At 39.0% G+C, this 18,021-nt stretch overlaps 1 protein-coding gene across 2 annotated transcripts in view; it reads left to right on the plus strand.

Annotated features, from left to right (window-relative positions):
* The window catches only part of LOC117877620 (rho GTPase-activating protein 7-like), a 218,399-nt gene that overhangs the window by 98,125 nt on the left and 102,253 nt on the right, over positions 1–18,021 (plus strand). For both annotated transcript variants that reach the window (XM_034770862.1, XM_034770863.1), the window contains exons 3-4: positions 7,101–7,250; positions 12,312–12,452. In XM_034770862.1, coding sequence (XP_034626753.1) covers positions 7,101–7,250; positions 12,312–12,452 — 291 coding nt within the window. The remainder of the gene's footprint in view (positions 1–7,100; positions 7,251–12,311; positions 12,453–18,021) is intronic.

Consider the following 18,021-nt stretch of genomic DNA (forward strand, 5'->3'; position numbering starts at 1 on the left):
GTATTGAAAGGAGACAGTGTTTCACTATGTTGTACCTCAATCAAGTGTTTTCTAACGCTTCTCTCTCTCTCCCAGATATCATGTCCTTAAAAGTTTAACTGGAATATTGAAAGCATGTTTTGGAAACAGTTTTAGAACAGCCCAATAAACTCTACTCAATTAGATGAACAATAGTCTGGGACTCAAAGTATCTATAAGGAGCATTAAAACCTGTACTTCCCAGAAAAATATCTTGTTCGTTTTTTAATTAATCACTGTATTTTGGTTTATAAATTAGGGAAATATTTTCCATGGCTAATTTGTTTTAAATATTGTTCAGTTAGATGGTTTAAGCTATTCTTAAGAAAAATACTCTGATCTTTGTAGCATCTGGACCTGAAGTTCTTTATGTGGGAGAAAATATAGGCAGTGCTATCATTTTCTCAGCATGTGGAAATGCTCTCCTTTGGAATCCATATACCATTTCCTCTCTCCTAAAAGGATGAGGAATATGGCCCCAGTATAGTAGTATGAGATATAATCTTCAGTCAGAGAAAAGATTCTCAGGCTTTTACCCAAGTTTATCTTAGCTGTACATTGCAGTGCAAAAAGATAAAAAAAAATGTATCTGATTTATATAACTGCTTGTAAAAAATCAACAGATAGTTTTGAAACAGGATATATTGCATTATCCTGAGCTCTTGCTGTCAGTTCAGATGAATGCCTTCACAGTTTATGAAAAGAGATTTAATACCTTTCCATTTTTGAACAGGATATTTTTTAGCAGCGAAAGACAAGGACGAAGAATTTAATGTCATATGAAATGTATAACACTAATGTAAGATTTTAGGCTCAGTCCAACTGGCTGCAGATCAAAGATACTCAGAGAAACTCAGCCAACTCTTTTCCTAAAAGGTCCCTTTCTTTTGTGGGTGAGCAAGCTGGTCTTTCCAGCCCTACAGTAAGTCTGCCTCTGAAATCTAAGGTCCATTCTTTAATGAAACCATAAGCATCTAGCACTGTAGAAACCAACAGGATTTGACTTTTTTATATTTTTGATTCAACATGTCTGATCTGTGCAGTCAAGCCCACCCAATGGTGCTTAACTAGCCATTGATAGATTCAGTTGTACAAATGTAAACATGCAAATTGTACAGCTGTGTAAAAAAATATCATTTTGGGATATGCAAGTAAGCCTCTACAGTTTACAAATCCGGCCCTAAAAAAACCCTTTTTTTCTTAAATGCAGGATTTCCCTGACAGCCATTTTTAAAATACTGATCGGTCTTATGATAAATTTTGAAAAAGCTTCTACAAGTTCATATTTATCTTCTACTTTCTCTAGCACCTTATGGAATATTTTAATTCAAACACAACTACAATTATGAACAGAAATTTACAAAGTGCAATTTGTGATATAAGATCCTTTTAAAATTTATTATTGCATTTGTTCACTTACTAATTTTCAATATTCAGCAGCTTGCAGTAAGTTATAAAAATTAGTGATGTTCTCTTATACTTAGCATTTTCTTGTTTTTTGTTTTTGTTTTTTTTATTTTTTACTACATCATGGATTGGTTTTGAAAAGAAATATTCCGGGAGAATTTTGAGAACAATGCAATAAGAATTATCTTACCAAAACTGATCAAAGATCCATTTAGTCTGGTATCTTGGTTCTAACACCATATTCTTAAGAGGGATATATAAAATTCTTATAATGTACAGTACCTAATGCATTATTATGGAAGGACTACCCAAGGTTCTATAATTAAGGTTGCAGCATTCCCAATTGCAAGTGTTCAAAAAGCATGAGGCAGCCCCCTCCGCCCCCAAAACATGAGATTGGCTTAAAAATCATGAGGTTTTACAAAAAATACTTCTTATTTTTTTATTTGTTTACAGGTTTGAGTCTCTAGAGTGTACTCACTTCACTTTTTTTGTGTTTTCTCTGCCATCATGAGGACTAGAAACATTTTATTTTTTAAAATGAAAGCTGAGATACTGAGGCAATATCTTGATTCCAGCAGCTAAGTTTTAAGAAAAACTCTAAATATCAGGAGACTCGTGATAAAATTGTAAGAGTTGGTAACACTGACCTGTTGTGTTGAGTTTTGCATGTGAAGCAGGCATTCCGCCACTGTGGTCTGCATTTCCCCCCACCTCCAAAGCATATGTCTACTCTTTGAGCTGGGAGTGTGATTTCCAGCTCCAGGGACACACTTGATTAGCTCTGATTGAGCTAGTATATTAGAAATAGAGCATAGCTGCAGCCGTGCAAAGTATGTACTCATCCAGCATGCTAGGCAGGTACTCGGGGCAGGTTAGTCCTCCTGCCGCTTGCATTCACACAGCTACATGCCAGCTCAATCAGAACTATGTCTCCTCAAGCTGGAATTTACACCTCCATATTAAAGTGTGGACATATCTAAAGAAAAACTGCTGACATTTTGGGTACAGAATTAATTTTCTGAGAATTTACAAGTAAATTGGTTAATTAATTTGAGTTAAAATTTAATTAAAAATTAGTCATTAAAAATTTGACTCTTGGTGTTAGATTGTTTCCTAAATCTGAATGTATTTAACGGAATAATACAAATGCTCCAGCATTCCCTTGTGGTTAAAAACTCACTGAAATCTTGTTTCTAGGCTACATTTGAAGTCTTTTTCCCCCAGAGTTATGGGCCTTTTCCCCCATTATATTTTATAATGGAAAGGTTTTCCTTTGCCGAGAATGACAAATATTCTAGTACTGAGATTCCATGGAGAATTGCCCTATTTCAAAATGGCTGCCATCTACTATTGTTCTCAATGGGATTGAGGCCACAAGCTGCTCTTAACAAAGATAGCTGCTAGGTTGCTTCTCAGTAGAAACAAAGGAGTGAGCGTGTCTATTTTCAAAGATTCCTAAATTGAGGGCAGCTGTATTTTAGTCATGTGGAGACTTCAATGGGAGATAGCAGAGGACTTTATACACCAGCCTCTTCTGAGGGATAAATCCTCCGTCATGCCAGAAGGACATGTCACTGCTTCCCGGGAGCCACCTGAGGTAAGCGCTGCCCAGAGCTCACACCCCAAACTCCCTCCCACACCCCAACCCCCTGCCCCTGCCCGGAGTCTGTACCCCCAACCCACACCCCGTACTCCTCCCACACCCCAACACCCTGCCTCAGCCAAGAGCCCCCTCCCACACTCCAAACCCCTCAGCCCCAGCCCAGAACCCCCTCCTGCACCCCAAATCCCTCATCCCTGGCCCAACGCCAGAGCCCACACCCCCAGATGGAGCCCGCACCCCAACCTCTGCCCCAGCACAGTGAAAATGAGCAAGAGAGCAAGGGTTGGGGGGAGCGAGTGACGGAGTGATGGAGTGAGGAGGGGTGTGGTCTCATAAGAAAGGGGCAGGGCAAGGGTGTTCAGTTTTCTGCGATTAGAAGTTGGCAACCCTATTTGTTCTGCTACACAGCAGACTGATAAAGATATCTATAAAAGTAAAAATAAAATATTAAAAGTTGAGATTAAATATTTTCAAGTCTTTAAAAATATCCCAGGGTAACATTCCCTTTTGGGGAATGTTATTTCTTCACGTATGGAATTTTAAATTTGAAAACTCAAGCAAATTCCCAGGAGAAAACTTCATTAAGGTTGAGAGCACATATCAAGGTAAAATACATTAAAGGGAAAATGTTTTCACCCCTCAGCTCACAGAGAGCCGAGAAGCAGTTATCCCAAACCCAAGCATTGTAAACACGGGAAATTCAAAGTTAAGATTACATTTAAAGGAAATCCAAATGTATTAAGCTATGTAAATGCACAGATAAGTAACCCTGTAGTGGCACAGAGTAGAGTGTTAAGTGGTGGAAAAAGAAAATGTGTCTTTAAAAATCCATTGAATGTAATCTGGGACCACACACGGAAATGCCTTAGTCATAATTGTATGGTTATTGCATGGCTTCCCTACATGGTAGAGTTAGGGTTGTCTGGGTGCCTTTTCATACTTGAGCATGTTTGGATTTCTTTTAAGTATAACCTTATCTCTGAATTTCCTAGGTTTCTAATGGTTGGTTTGTGGGTATTTGCAACATCTGATGGTTTGGGGATAAATACAGTGTGTTTTAGCCTATATTACTGATAGGCTCATACTTAATACTTAGCATTGTTTTTGGTTACACCAGCTAAGATAAAACTTACAAGGACTATAAATTTTAATACATCATGACCTAAATTGTTCCCTTTCTGGAGTCAGGGAGGAATTTTGACACATTGTAAAATAAGTTCCCTGACAAAAACCATGTTAAGACTTTAGAATACATATCACTAGTTTAACTGATTAAAGCAGGTGTCCTGTGACGGGTGGGAAGAGGAGAAGTATATGGCATGTAGTTAGACAGTATCATAATGCAAACACACAAGGGGCCAAATTAAGGTGCACAGACAACCTTAATTCTAACATCTTCTAACTTTTGAGAGCTTGACTTTGTAGCCTTCTTTTTTTTTTTTTAATGTAATGTACCTGATAACTACTGGATGTTACAATCACCTTGAAAATAATTTGCAATTGATCTGGAGTGTGGTGGGTGAGGGGAAGGAAATATTGTCACTACAAAAGAAAATAAATGGATTGTTGGTGTCTTGCTAACTTCAGATAAATCACAAGTTGGTAACAAAATCTCAGAATATACACATGAGGGAGATATGGAGAAGACAAATAAGCCATAAAAGTCTTGGAACTTGATTTGATAATATCAAGGCTAAAATTGTTTAAACATACACTGAATAAATATTATTAGAGGATTCATCTATCTTAATGGATTTCCAACTCAAGAATAGCTTTTTTTTTTATGGTATACTTTAATTTTTGTTGGTATAATTGTTAGGCTTTTGTGAAAGAGACAGAAAGCAATGATCGAGATATACAATGAGTCATGCTCAAGTACAGTCCAATGGAAAAGTCTGTTTGTTTTAAAAAAAAAAAAAACAAATGAAAAACTCCTCATCCAGGATGCTGTTCTGACTCCCATTCACAGGAGTATTGCAATAATACAGTACTTACAGGCATAAATATATCTTTGTTTTGAAAAGGTCCTAGGCCCAAACCCTCATCCCCTGCATCCTTTCTGGATAATAATAATTAGACTTATTATAAAAATAATAATGCTTTGCCACCTCTTAATTATAAGTGATTCCTCTCCACCATTATTAATCCACTTCATGAACAGCCAGCCTAAGGATTTTGGGGAGAATTTGTGAAAGGATTGTTTGGGATAAACTCCAAATCTGACTGACTCATTGTACATAAAACCTCTGGGTATGTGCATGTTATTTAATGCCTTTCCAACCCCCATCACTTCTCACCTCTTGCTGCAGAAATGCAGCTCATTTGCTTTTTCCTTTCAAGTTTCATGATTGCTTGCTATTGGTTTACATTTTCAGTGCTGAGATTCCAAGGAAGAGGAATACAAATGTATTTTAAAATAATCGGGGGATCTTGTGGATGCAGGCTTTTCTGGGCCTCGTAGGGTGGTTCTGCTTCTGTGGCAGCTGTGTTCCTCTCGTTAGGCAGGGGGGTTGACTAGTGAATCAGCTTAATCATAGCAATACCAGTCATGAACAACCCCAATCATGCACACAACAATATGGTGGAGCAGCCATGGAGCCACATAGTATGCGGAGGATTCCTCACCTCCCTGTGCAGCAAAGCCTGACCTGTTCCACTGCTTTCTGAATCCATGACACTATTTGTCCCCTAATGTACCAAAGTCCAAAAACATCAGCTAGAACAAAGAAACTCAGAGGTTTTGGTTGCAAGGGTACAACTTGAAAGATAGTAAAATTCACTGCTTGCCATGTGACTTCCCACTAAAGCTATACATTTCAGGTTCACTCTAATTCTGCTCATGTTCCCCAGAAGGCTCTCACAGCTCAGGGATCCCTTCAGCAAGTCTGGCCAGAATTTTAAATTGTAACAAAAACTGAATCAAAAACCTGGATTTTGCTTCCCATTATGAAAGTCTTACTCAGCTGTCCCATTGACTAATTAACACTCTACAGGGATGTTGGTTTGTATTTCTGCTTCTCTAATGCCCAACAAAACATTCACTGATTAGTTTCCATTTCCAATAGTTTAGAATACATAGGGCTTATTTTCCAATAGCTGCAGGGGAATTTAGCACCATAACTGCTTACTTTCAGTGAACATCATCCAGATACTATTTTTCATAATATTTTAAGGACCTAATCAGCCCTTGGATGCCTGTCATTGGAAGTCAAAGCAAGTACAGAGACACCAGGCTTAAGTGTGGTTTGACTGTGCTTCTGCTGGTTTGGGGGTTCACACTCCAAGCTTCTTTTAAAGGAGGAATTATAACTCTTCTCTTTCCATCCCCCAACAAGGATGAAAGAGATTCTGGGATGGGAAGCATATGGCGTTTCCTGTCCCCTGTGCAGGCATCCATAAATACAGCCTGTATTTTATTACAGGACAGGGAGATTTCATGTACAGCAAGATTTTACAGCCAAGACAAAAACTCTTCAAACAATTGGTTTTCTAAATGCATTGGTAAGTCCCTGAGGTACAGCAGCAACATTAATGGGTGCCACTGTCAAAGGACATGGTATTTGGAGACAGCTGAAAAGTGGCTTTCTGTAGATTTTTTCCCATTTCTATCACATATTCAAAAATATGCCACTTATATTTGTACAAATTTTACTTTGTTCATCACAAGGAAAGAGAACCTTACTTCAAATAAAACTAATTAACTGTGGGGGTAGGGGGTTGGAAAAGGAGGATAAGTTTAGATAGCCCTTTTGAATGGGAGATTACTCATGAATTGGAGAAATCCCCACAGTGCATTTATGTCAATAGTATTGTACATATTCTTTCCTCACACATTCCAGTACAAGATGTATATTAAATATGTGTACCAAATGCTTAACTGGCAGTAAGTCAACCTTTTCTGAGTGAACAGCCCATTGATGATACAAAACATTTTTCTTTTTTCCCTCAAAAAATGAGAGTTTGTTGCCCATTATTCAATGACTTTTTGTCAAATTAGGGAACAGAGAGCTTTTTATTCTTTCCATGAAGTGCCCTTTCAGATTCAGTAATTGTATGTTCTGTTCCTCAGGAAATGAGAGAAGATCGAGATCGGTCACGATTGGACTCCATGGTGCTGCTAATTATGAAACTGGACCAGCTCGATCAGGATATTGAAAATGCTCTCAGTACAGGCTCTTCACCATCCAGCACCCCAACGTACAAACGGAGGCATATACCTGTGAGCCTGTTTGCTAACTCTTTCTTTTTATTCTAATTAGATTTATTTTGGTTCATTCATTCATTTCTCTTCCTCTCTATCTCTCATTACTTTGATCAGCCTTTCACTTGCAGATTGCACTTTTCTGTGAAAAGAGAGCTGATATGTGGGAGAATTATGAAAACATCCGAGATGAAAGAATGGGAGAACAGCAAAATTCAAAAGGTGTCAGGCTGTTTCTATTACCTCTTATCGCTAAGACAAATTAGAGTGGAGTTAGAATCACAGTAATGTTAGCCTGTGAATATATGCACATTCCACTTGATTTGCAATAGCTAGAGTTGAAAATGTACATTAGTTATAGTTTATTTTGTTCCCAGTTGTGGGGTCCAGAAATTTTTCAGCAGGGAGCCACTTGTGGGCCACTTATGAAATCCTCCTCTGTTAGAATAATATTTCAGCATAATCCACAATTTTTATTTAGATGGAGAGTCTTTTGCAGAGGACAATGTGAAAGAGGATAGAGCGGTTCACAAACTAATGAGTAAATTGTTATTTTAAAGATTTATTTAAACAAGTAGATAGATGTGAGGAATACTACCAACTTTTCAACTGCCTTGTTTGAGATGTTATAATGCAGGCTTTCTGCTCATCTTAACCATCTCTATTTTGCAATTAAAAATAACCAATCTTAAAGAAACATGTTCATTTTATCCAGTGTTTGGAATGAAGCTTTTTTCTAACAAAGTCATCTTCATCATTTCCATACAGTCTAGTTAGTAATATGTAGGAGAAAAATGGTTTTCTATTTTTATTTGAATCTTAGCATGTTGGCCAGTTGAAGAGTATGTAGTTAATAATATAATACAATTCATGTTTGTATTCTGTTACTTAGCAAAAAGTTTGACAGCATATTACAGTTAAGCCACTTAAAATATAGAGGTGTTGAAATACCCCCAAATCATAAATATTTTATTCTCTCTCAAGAGGGGCTGCCATAATGTTCACTATTTAAAATAATAATAATGCTTTTTGAAATCCTCGACTGGCGTTTTTTTTAACTCATTCTTAGAAGAAACCAAATCCAAACTGAAAAGGAAAGTACAACACAAAACAACATAGCTACTACCTATCTCTGAAATCTTTAATAGAAATGTTTTCAGTTTGAATGAGAGAATTTTGAAGATTTTGACTGGCTGTTAAGTGTCTCCTGATGTCATTTTTCTTTTAAATTTTATTTCTCTTGTTGAAATTATATTGCACTCAAATCTTCAAATTGCATAGAGAGTACTCTCAAATTCACTTATGCTCAAAGGTGCAATTCATCCCTGTGCAAAGGACCTGCCCAAAGTTCATGCACCCACTCAAATCCCACTTAAACCAAAGGAAAGTGGGATTTAAGCAGTACATGAGCTTTTGTGCAGGCTCCTTCTGTGCAGAGATGAATTTCACCCATGATGCTCAATCCCACTCCCCGTGCAGACACTTGCAGAAAATCCCATTGACAATAATGGAATCAAAATGGAGTCCAAAATTCCCATTGAAATTAGTGAGTGTAGAAATAGGGACCCAAACTATCAAAAAAAATTACACTCTATTCCCTTTAAATATAGCTGGCTCATGAATTTTCAAGGAGTTTTAATTGTATGGAAAATTTGAAGAGACATTAATAAGTCATTTTTGAGCTAAAAGGAGACAGAAATAAAAGTCCAAATCAAGGTAATTTTTAATTAGTTGTAACTGGAAAAAAAGGCATGGTGTATGTTCTTCAACTTGGCATAAACTTTCCCCTCTGTTTTCAGAGTCAATCAGGGAATTCTGGGCAAAACCACTTTTGCAGGTCAACGTTATTGGCTTCTATTAAGCCTTCATAATGGCAGCTGGTTGAAAACTCAACTATTGGCAGGCTGCCTGTTCTCCATAAAAACTTGTATTAGTGTGATTGCTTGGAGGGGAAAAAGATGAGGGATGGAAATTAAGAAGTGTTATCTAGAATATTCTGAAAACAGGGAAATGTTTAATTCATTTCAGATAAGAAGTACATGTGTTGCCTTGACAATATAGATTCCAAGGTCAGAAGGCACCATTGTGATCATGTAGGCTGACCTCCTGTATAACACAGCCCATTGAATTTCCCCAAAATAGTTCCTAGAGCATATGTTTCAGAAAAACATCCAATCTTGATTTAAAAATTGTCAGTGAGGAAGAATCCATTATGACCTTTGATAAATTGTTCCAACGGTTAATGACCTTCATTGTTAAAAATTTACATTTTATTTCCAGTCTGAATTTGTCTAGCTTCAACTTCCAGCCATTGGATAATGTTATCTCTTTCTCTGTTAGGTTGAAGAGCCCACTATTAAATATATGCTGCTCATGCAGATGTCGAACAAAGATGTCACTAGAATAATGTAACTGTTTAAGGCCAATGTTGCCTCTTATCTTCATAACCTTTTAAAACTGCTTTATTTTAATCTTTTAATCTTTTAGGGACAACTTGTGTGCTTAGATATCACATGTATAACCTTCACTGATTTCCTTTAGACTGGAATTTGCATGTCATAGAGGAAAATCTGGCCCTTAATGTTCCATTGTTCTCAGGGGTTCTCATTATAGTGAGTTTAATATATGATACGATAATGAGAGAGCCATAATATCGATCATCCTGCTTTGCATTCTATAGCTGTCAGTTGTGGGGCGCCTGTTGGAAGGCAGCATGTAAAAAGCCCCAAATAGCTACATGGTATACTTCTGCTAGCCAAGAAAACAACATGAGGCAGTGGGCGCAGCTAGTGAGCTTTCCAGAGGTGGCTAAGTGTGCTCATTTGGTTTGGCCTTTTAACATTCTCTAGAGGCCTAGCAGTGCACGTGTTTGTATCTGAAAATAATTATGCAAATAGATATGAAACCCAGAATGCATACAACATTGCCACAGGGTGGCTGGCCCCTTTAAGAGGGAACAGGGTCCAGTGCACCTGGGACTCATCAGCTGCTTCCCAAATGGACTTAAGAGAAGGCATCTGTGTCATATAAATGGACAGAGGCTGAGAGAGTGGGGAATCAGGAGGAAAGGGGCAGGTGAGAGCTGTCTGGGAGAGACAGAAAAGAGCAGATGAGAGCTTCCTGAGGAGGGAAGGACAGAAACAGGAGCAGCAGAGGACAGCTGAAACAGAGAGGCATTGGGAAGAACAAAAAGTGAAGGAGGCTGCTGGTGAGGACTGGTCAGAGCTGGGGAATCCCTGCTGAGTTACAGGCAGGCTTGCACAGAGGCCCCTAGGAACAAGGGGAAGAACAAGCCTGATTCAGAGAAGCTGAGCCCAGAACAAGAGGGTTAATGCTAGAGGCTGGATCTCACAGACAGTGAGGAACACTGTGGGAAGCCCTTATGCAGCAGGCCTAAATGGAGGTCTGTGGGAAGCTGAGCCCAGGAGCAAGGGGTTGGTCTTCGAGGGAAGTTCCCTGAACAGGGGCAGGACTCACAGACGGGGAGCCTTCTCACAGGAGATGTGACTTCGGGCTACTGCAGAAGTGGCATGGGAGAGAAGCGAATCTGGGAAGTCACAGGTGGATGGCCTAGAGCAGGGGTTCTCAACCTTTTTCTTTCTGAGTCCCACTCCCCCCCCAACATGCTATAAAAACTCCACACCCCACCTGTGCCACAACAATTATTTTTCTGCACATAAAATCCAGGGACGGCGTTAGGGGGTAGCAAGCAAGGCAACTGGGGCCCTCACAAAGCTAAGTTGCTCAGGCTTTAGGTGGCAGGGTTTGGGACCCTGGGCTTCAGCCCTGTGTGGCAGGGCTTTGGCTTTCTGCCCTGGGCATCAGTAAGTCTAAGGCTGGCCCTGCTTGGCAGACCCCCTGAAACCTGCTCGCATTGCCCCAGGGGGCCCCAGACCCGTGGTTGAGAACTGCTGTCCGAGAGGGTGGAACCCTGGAATGAGGATAAAAAGAGAATAAATTGGAGATGGACTCTTGGGAAGGAAAGCTGGAAATGGCATCCAGGGAGGGGGCATGGAAAACTGCTGTGAACCTGAAACATATTACTATTCACACCCAAGTGCAGTGTAATATGGTGCAGCTCATTTGTCTTAGGTGACTGAAAGCTTGATCATGCACTTTGATACACACACTCATAGCTATCACATTGACTCACCTGCATATGTGTGTAGAAGAACAGTAACTAATTTTACAAGATAATTAGTGATGATGCTTGCCTTCAGAATGAAAAACATTAGCTGAGCCTTTAGAGGGATTCAAAATATGAAATACTGGATTATTAGCATTATTCTGATACTGTACTGTTTACATGTGATCACTGATTTCCTATAAACCTTAGTGCCTGTGAGTATTGTGCAAAGTAGTATAAAAATCTTGTTTCCAAAGCAATTATTATGTTTACTTTGTCTCAACTAGATGTTACATGGTATTTTTAAAAGGATGTGTTTATTTCCTCAATACACTATTTTTGTTACATTCTTAAAATGTGAATATAACCCTTGGCCTAAAAAGTTAAGGCATTTTAACCAAAGACTACATTTGGCAAATGCATCCCATACTAATTTAATTCCAAAATAACAACAAGCTGCACCTTTGAATTGCACAAACTGCTAAATGATGATGTCACCTCATCTGTATAACGATTTACAGATGTTCACTGAGCTTGCAAATGCTTCCAGAGAAAGAAGGTGGGCGCAAAACCCAAGATACACAGGAAACACTAAACATTAGAAAATAATGCCAGACTTCTGCAACTCTTAGATGTTTTTTTTAACTCTACACCCTCCCATTTAGGGGAATAATAGCTTTGATGTTAGTGGTGATTTATAATTTCAGCACAGCAGCTAATGCAAACCACCTTAACTGAGAAGAATGAAAGCGAAAGAGTGCACATGTAAGGGAGGAGAGAGAACAAGGGGATGTTTGCTGTTACCTTACAGAATTAAAAATATATTATATTTGGATATGCCTAAATAAACACTTGTTATTTAGTGTTATTTATGTTATTTAAATAACATAGTAACCTGCATTAAACAGTTCCATGTTAACATGTACTAAAGAGATTTGTATCATTTTTGACAGGATTTGGAATCTGGGTCTGCAAGTGGAGCAGACATTGTTTCAATAAGTCACTCCCAAACACACTTGCCTCCTGATATCCATGCTGCTGACCTAACATCTCCATGTCCAATGGCTGGCTCTGGAGCTAAACCCAAGGCTGGGGTGAGTTTAGAACAATGTTAATCTTATCATATGTCCTAATTATTGGACAGAACTGATAGAGTTGTTGTGCCACATGCTATACAGGCTGTAGAGGAGTATACAGTCCCTAAGCAATGTATTGAAAGCTTTGAAGTTGTCATAGGTTTCCCTTAGCATGTTTCCTAAAATGCAGGATGCATCTCAAAATGCATGTTGTGGCATAGAATTCTTAGATAAACTAGAGGTTTGGTATTTAATCCGAGACTATGTGCTGATAATTTTTACAAGTTTGGCTTTCATGTAAAAAGACAAACCATAATGGAGACAGTGTTTGACTTTGGACGATAAGATTTACAGCGGCTGTGAGGAATATCTTTCTGTGGGATTCAGATTCCGATAGCATACATTTACATAGTGCTTGTAGCAAATCAAGATAGACAAGGGAGCTCACTAATTTGGGTGGCTGTCATCACAGGTCATAACATTATGTGGTGATGCAACATACCTCGTGGTAACAGGATGTCAGCAAGGAGAAATAATGAAGGGGACCTGCAGAGAACAAAATTATCTGAAATGATTTCATCTGTTTGTGCAATGTGCAAAGCAATCCTTAGTGTTCCCTGCCCCCATTTCTCCCTAGCTGGAGAATCTGTACTGATGCATATACACACAAGAATGGGAGAGTCAAAGGAAATGTACGTTGGCTAGTCTCAGATACCTAGTGCAATTTCCTGTAATTTAGATGACTGACATTTCAGAAGAGAGACTTTTTTTTTTTTTTGCATAACCTATGTTAAATATTATTTGCCTTTCTCCCCAAAACATGGTGAGGTCTTCTTCCTTGCTACCCCTCAGAGTGAGAGGGATCTGCTGAAGGCACACAGTTTCCTTTAGATGATAACAGATGGATAAGGGCCTCAGAGTTGGGACTCATCTTTTCACGTTCAGGTGCTGTTGCAGTTCCACTCATTGGAAAGCCTATGTACCCCAGAAACTCCCAAGCCAGGCACCACCTCCTTCTGCTCTTCTCACTTCTTCAGATTCTTCTGCTGGGTAAATCCTCACTTCAACAACCAGAGAAGTCTAGGCTTCTCTAAACTCTGTCAGGGCTGGCACAGAACCAACCAGAGAATCTGGGCACCTTCACCAGCTCTGTGGTAGACCCTTCCATTTCTCCCCACTGCTACACCCAAAGGTAATTGGGCTGACAAAGAACTTGGGCCCAAACCTAGAAACAAAAAGTGAGCCTGGTATAAAACAGCAAACTTATATACTTATTTTTACACATCAATGTGTACTGCACTATAATAGCAAGCTAACTAATGGCTCTTTATTGCTGCAGTTATGAAGGTTCCAATAAACATTTATTTGGATTTAGGATTCTGCGCTTGTGTAAAAATAAATTCCCATGTAATTAATCATTTGAACCAGTGCATAGCTATAGCAAATAGAGGGCTCTGCACTTTGTCAATAATTGCATAAAGCACAGCACAAGCTCTTGAGCACAGTAAAGTTGTTGGGGGATGCAGTCTGAATGTCCCATTTCACCATCCCCTTGTTGAGAAGAGCAAGCATCAAAGACTCTGAACGGCAATAAACATTTTTTCATTTAAATTTCACTACTAATATTTGGGGGTCTTTGAACAGCTAGCTTTCTGGTCATCAGTGGTGCCTTGGGATAAACATCACTGGAAAATGTTAATTCCCCATTTAAAAGCATTTGTTCTTTGATGACTTTGGCTCTGGGTTAATGCTGGACGTATCTAAGTAGTTCTTTTTCTGTGATGTGCATTTTTAATGTCTACTTTTTGCAATGATTCTGTTTTTTCTTTTGCTATGGAATAATTTTAAATATTTTAACAGTGTATATAGAGGTGTATACTTCATATACATTTACAGAGTTGCAGCAGTCACTCCATATATAAGATTAATTCTAAGTTTCTATTTTATTCAACTCAATTTTCAAAACCTCCCCTAAGTTTCCCTAAATGAAATCCCTCTTCCTGAAACTTTTCATGCTGCATCTCATTCCAGGGTTGAGGGTTTTTTCCTGGGAAGATTAGTAATATGATCACACTAAGAGCTGTCGGATACTATGGTGATAGATTAGATAAATAAACAATGGATCCAGTCCCCGGTTATTTTCTCCCGCCCCTCAGAAGGAGTACAACCCCCAGTAGTGCCAACTTCTACCAGGTATGCTCTATCACTGTGGGTCTTGTACATAAGAGAGGCCGTACCGGGTCAGACCAAAGGTCCATCTAGCCCAGTATCCTGTCTACCGACAGTGGCCAATGCCAGGTGCCCCAGAGGGAGTGAACCTAAAAGGCAATGATCAAGTGATCTCTCTTCTGCCATCCATCTCCATCCTCTGACAGACAGAGGCTAGGGACACCATTCCTTACCCGTCCTGGCTAATAGCCATTAATGGACTTAACCACCATGAATTTATCCATGAATTTATTCTCTTTTAAACTCTGTTATAGTCCTAGCCTTCACAATCTTCTCAAGTAAGGAGTTCCACAACTTGACTGTGCGCTGCATGAAGAAGAACTTCCTTTTATTTGTTTTAAACCTGCTGCCTATTAATTTCATTTGATGACGCCTAGTTCTTGTATTATGGGAATAAGTAAATGACTTTTCCTTATCCACTTTCTCCACATCACTCATGATTTTATATACCTCTATCATATCCCCCCTTAGTCTCCTCTTTTCCAAGCTGAAGAGTCCTAGCCTCTTTAATCTCTCCTCATATGGGACCCGCTCCAAACCCTTAATCATTTTAGTTGCCCTTTTCTGAACCTTTTCTAGTGCCAGTATATCTTTTTTGAAATGAGAAGACCACATCTGTACGCAGTATTCGAGATGAGGGCGTACCATCGATTTATATAAGGGCAATAATATATTCTCAGTCTTATCTCTATCCCCTTTTTAATGATTCCTAACATCCTGTTTGCTTTCTTGACCGCCTCTGCACGCTGTGTGGACATTTTCAGAGAACTATCCACAATGACTCCAAGATCTTTTTCCTGACTTGTTGTAGCTAAATTAGCCCCCATCATATTGTATGTATAGTTGGGGTTATTTTTTCCAATGTGCATTACTTTACATTTATCCACATTAAATTTCATTTGCCATTTTGTTGCCCAATCACTTAGTTTTGTGAGATCTTTTTGAAGTTCTTTACAGTCTGCTTTGGACTTAACTATCTTTAGCAGTTTAGTATCTGCAAACTTTGACACCTCACTGTTTACCCCTTTCTCCAGATCATTTATGAATAAGTTGAATAGGATAGGTCTGAGGACTGACCCTTGGGGAACACCACTAGTTACCCCTCTCCATTCTGAGAATTTACCATTTATTCCTACCCTTTGTTCCCTGTCTTTTAACCAGAAAAATTAATGGAGATATCCCATCTCCTAGGAGTGGAAGGGGCCTTGAAAGGTCATTGAGTCCAGCCCCCTGCCTTCACTAGCAGGACCAAGTACTGATTTTTGCCCCAGATCTCTAAGTGGCCCCTTCAAGGATTGAACTCACAACACTGGGTTTAGTAGGCCAATGCTCAAACCACTGAGCTATCCCTCCCCCCATATATATATTTGTACTTTCAGGACATGCTAGCTGGGCACTCTAGCAGCCAGCAAGCATAGTGCTGATGCATACTGTTGCACCAGCTGTCAGCTCATTGAGAGATTTGCCCCTCATCCTTCAGTCACTGGTTCTTAAAATCTGCTTTCTTCGAATCCCCTGGGGGGGAAGGGAAATCCACCACCTCTCATTCCCACATACCTTTGACCCCAATGTTAGTCTAATATCTAAACCACTCCTGACAGGGATAACTACCACTAGATGCTGTTAGCAAGATGCTTAGCTGGCATGCCCCACCCCATACTGCACAGAAAGCAGTTAGAGCCAAGTGTACATGACTCAAAGGAACAATTTGGCATTGGTGTGTAACAAATGTGTCCAACACCAGCTGGTTGAACCTTCCCAGAATAGTCACCAGGGATGTCTATGTGCAGATGGTCTCCCCTGTGAAATCACTGGTGAAATCGCTCGTGCTGGCTGTTCTATCTATGGAAGTGAATGTTGTAATAGTTCATTTTGTTATGGTAGCTGGCTGAGAATAGCTTTATTTTATATCTTATTTCCTGCTGTGGAAACTTAGTGAACTCTTTTTAATGGGGACTATTTAAAAGGATTTATTTCCTTCTGGAGTAGTACTATTGTAATGCCTTAAGAATTGCAGGTGTTTATTTTTACTAGGTACTGCTATTTACTAACAGTGTGTAAACAACAAAGTATGGCTACAATTAGTTACTGAAAGGAATGGCTAAAAATAGCACAGATATATTTTATGTTCTGTTTATAAAACAAAATATACCTAAACATTTAACTCTATTAAGGTCTTGCTATGTCTCTAAAATGAGGAAACCAACACATTTAACTATGAAATATATTAGAATCATCTAAAACTACTAAAAATATTAGAACTAGGGATTTGGGTGTTGATCAACCACATCCGATTATATGGTCTCTCTTTGATAAGAGACAAATCCTGCTCTTAGATGCATTCAAGAAACTGACTTCACCAAGGACAGCCTGTATATTCAAAGCAATGCATCAAAGGGAGAATAAGGTGAGGAAGGCTGATACAATGGCTATGGCAGTACCCTAGGACTTAGGTACAAGACCCTGCTTTGCCACAGATTTCCAGTGTGACATTGGGCAAGTCACTTAGCCTCTCTGTATCTCCGTTTCCTGTCTGTAAACAGTGTGTTGTGAGGGAAAATACATTAGAGATTGTGAAGTGCGTGGATACTTTGGCAGTGGAGACCATATCAGTACCTAAGATAGACCAAAGCCCATAACAAGTACAGACATTGGGCTACATCTGCTTTATTATGACAAAGTACCTGAAAATAGAAGTTGGTCTTTTAGGTTTATTTCCTAGTGATGGAAGTTGACTTCTCTACTGACCTATGGAAAAAGAGGCTAGTTTTACTTTTCATGGGCACTTCCTTATTATGTGTTAGATAAAAATCCTTTCATTGGCAGAGGTGCTAAAAATCATCTTTTCAAGATCAATAATTGAAAAAATAAAAATCTCTTAATTCCTTAGCCACACTGTATAGGCTGTCCTGGTCTGTTACATAAATACTGTGCAACAAATTTAAGATATGTTGTATCTTATAACTGATATATGTAATATTATGATTTAAGGGAGTGATGCAATTAATTGAAATAAATAAATTATTGGCATGGCAAGTGTCAAGGCTGTATCCACACTTTGAAGTTTAGGGTACAAATATGGGGGCCTGCATGAAAACTTCTAAGCTTAACTACCAGCTTAGGTCTGGTCCGCTGCCACCATCCCAAAGCTAATTCCCTTCCCTGGGTAGCCTTGAGAGACCTTCACCAATTCCCTGGTGAATACAGATCCAAACCCCTTGGATCTTAAAACAAGGAGAAATCAATCAGGTTCTTAAAAAGAAGGTTTTTAATTAAAGAAAAAGGTAAAAAATCATCTCTGTAAAATCAGTATGGAAAATAACTTTACAGGGTAATCAAACTTAAAGAGCTCAGAGGA

This window comes from Trachemys scripta, chromosome 5 (genome assembly GCF_013100865.1).
Source record: "Trachemys scripta elegans isolate TJP31775 chromosome 5, CAS_Tse_1.0, whole genome shotgun sequence".
NCBI classification, from domain to species: Eukaryota; Metazoa; Chordata; order Testudines; family Emydidae; genus Trachemys; species Trachemys scripta.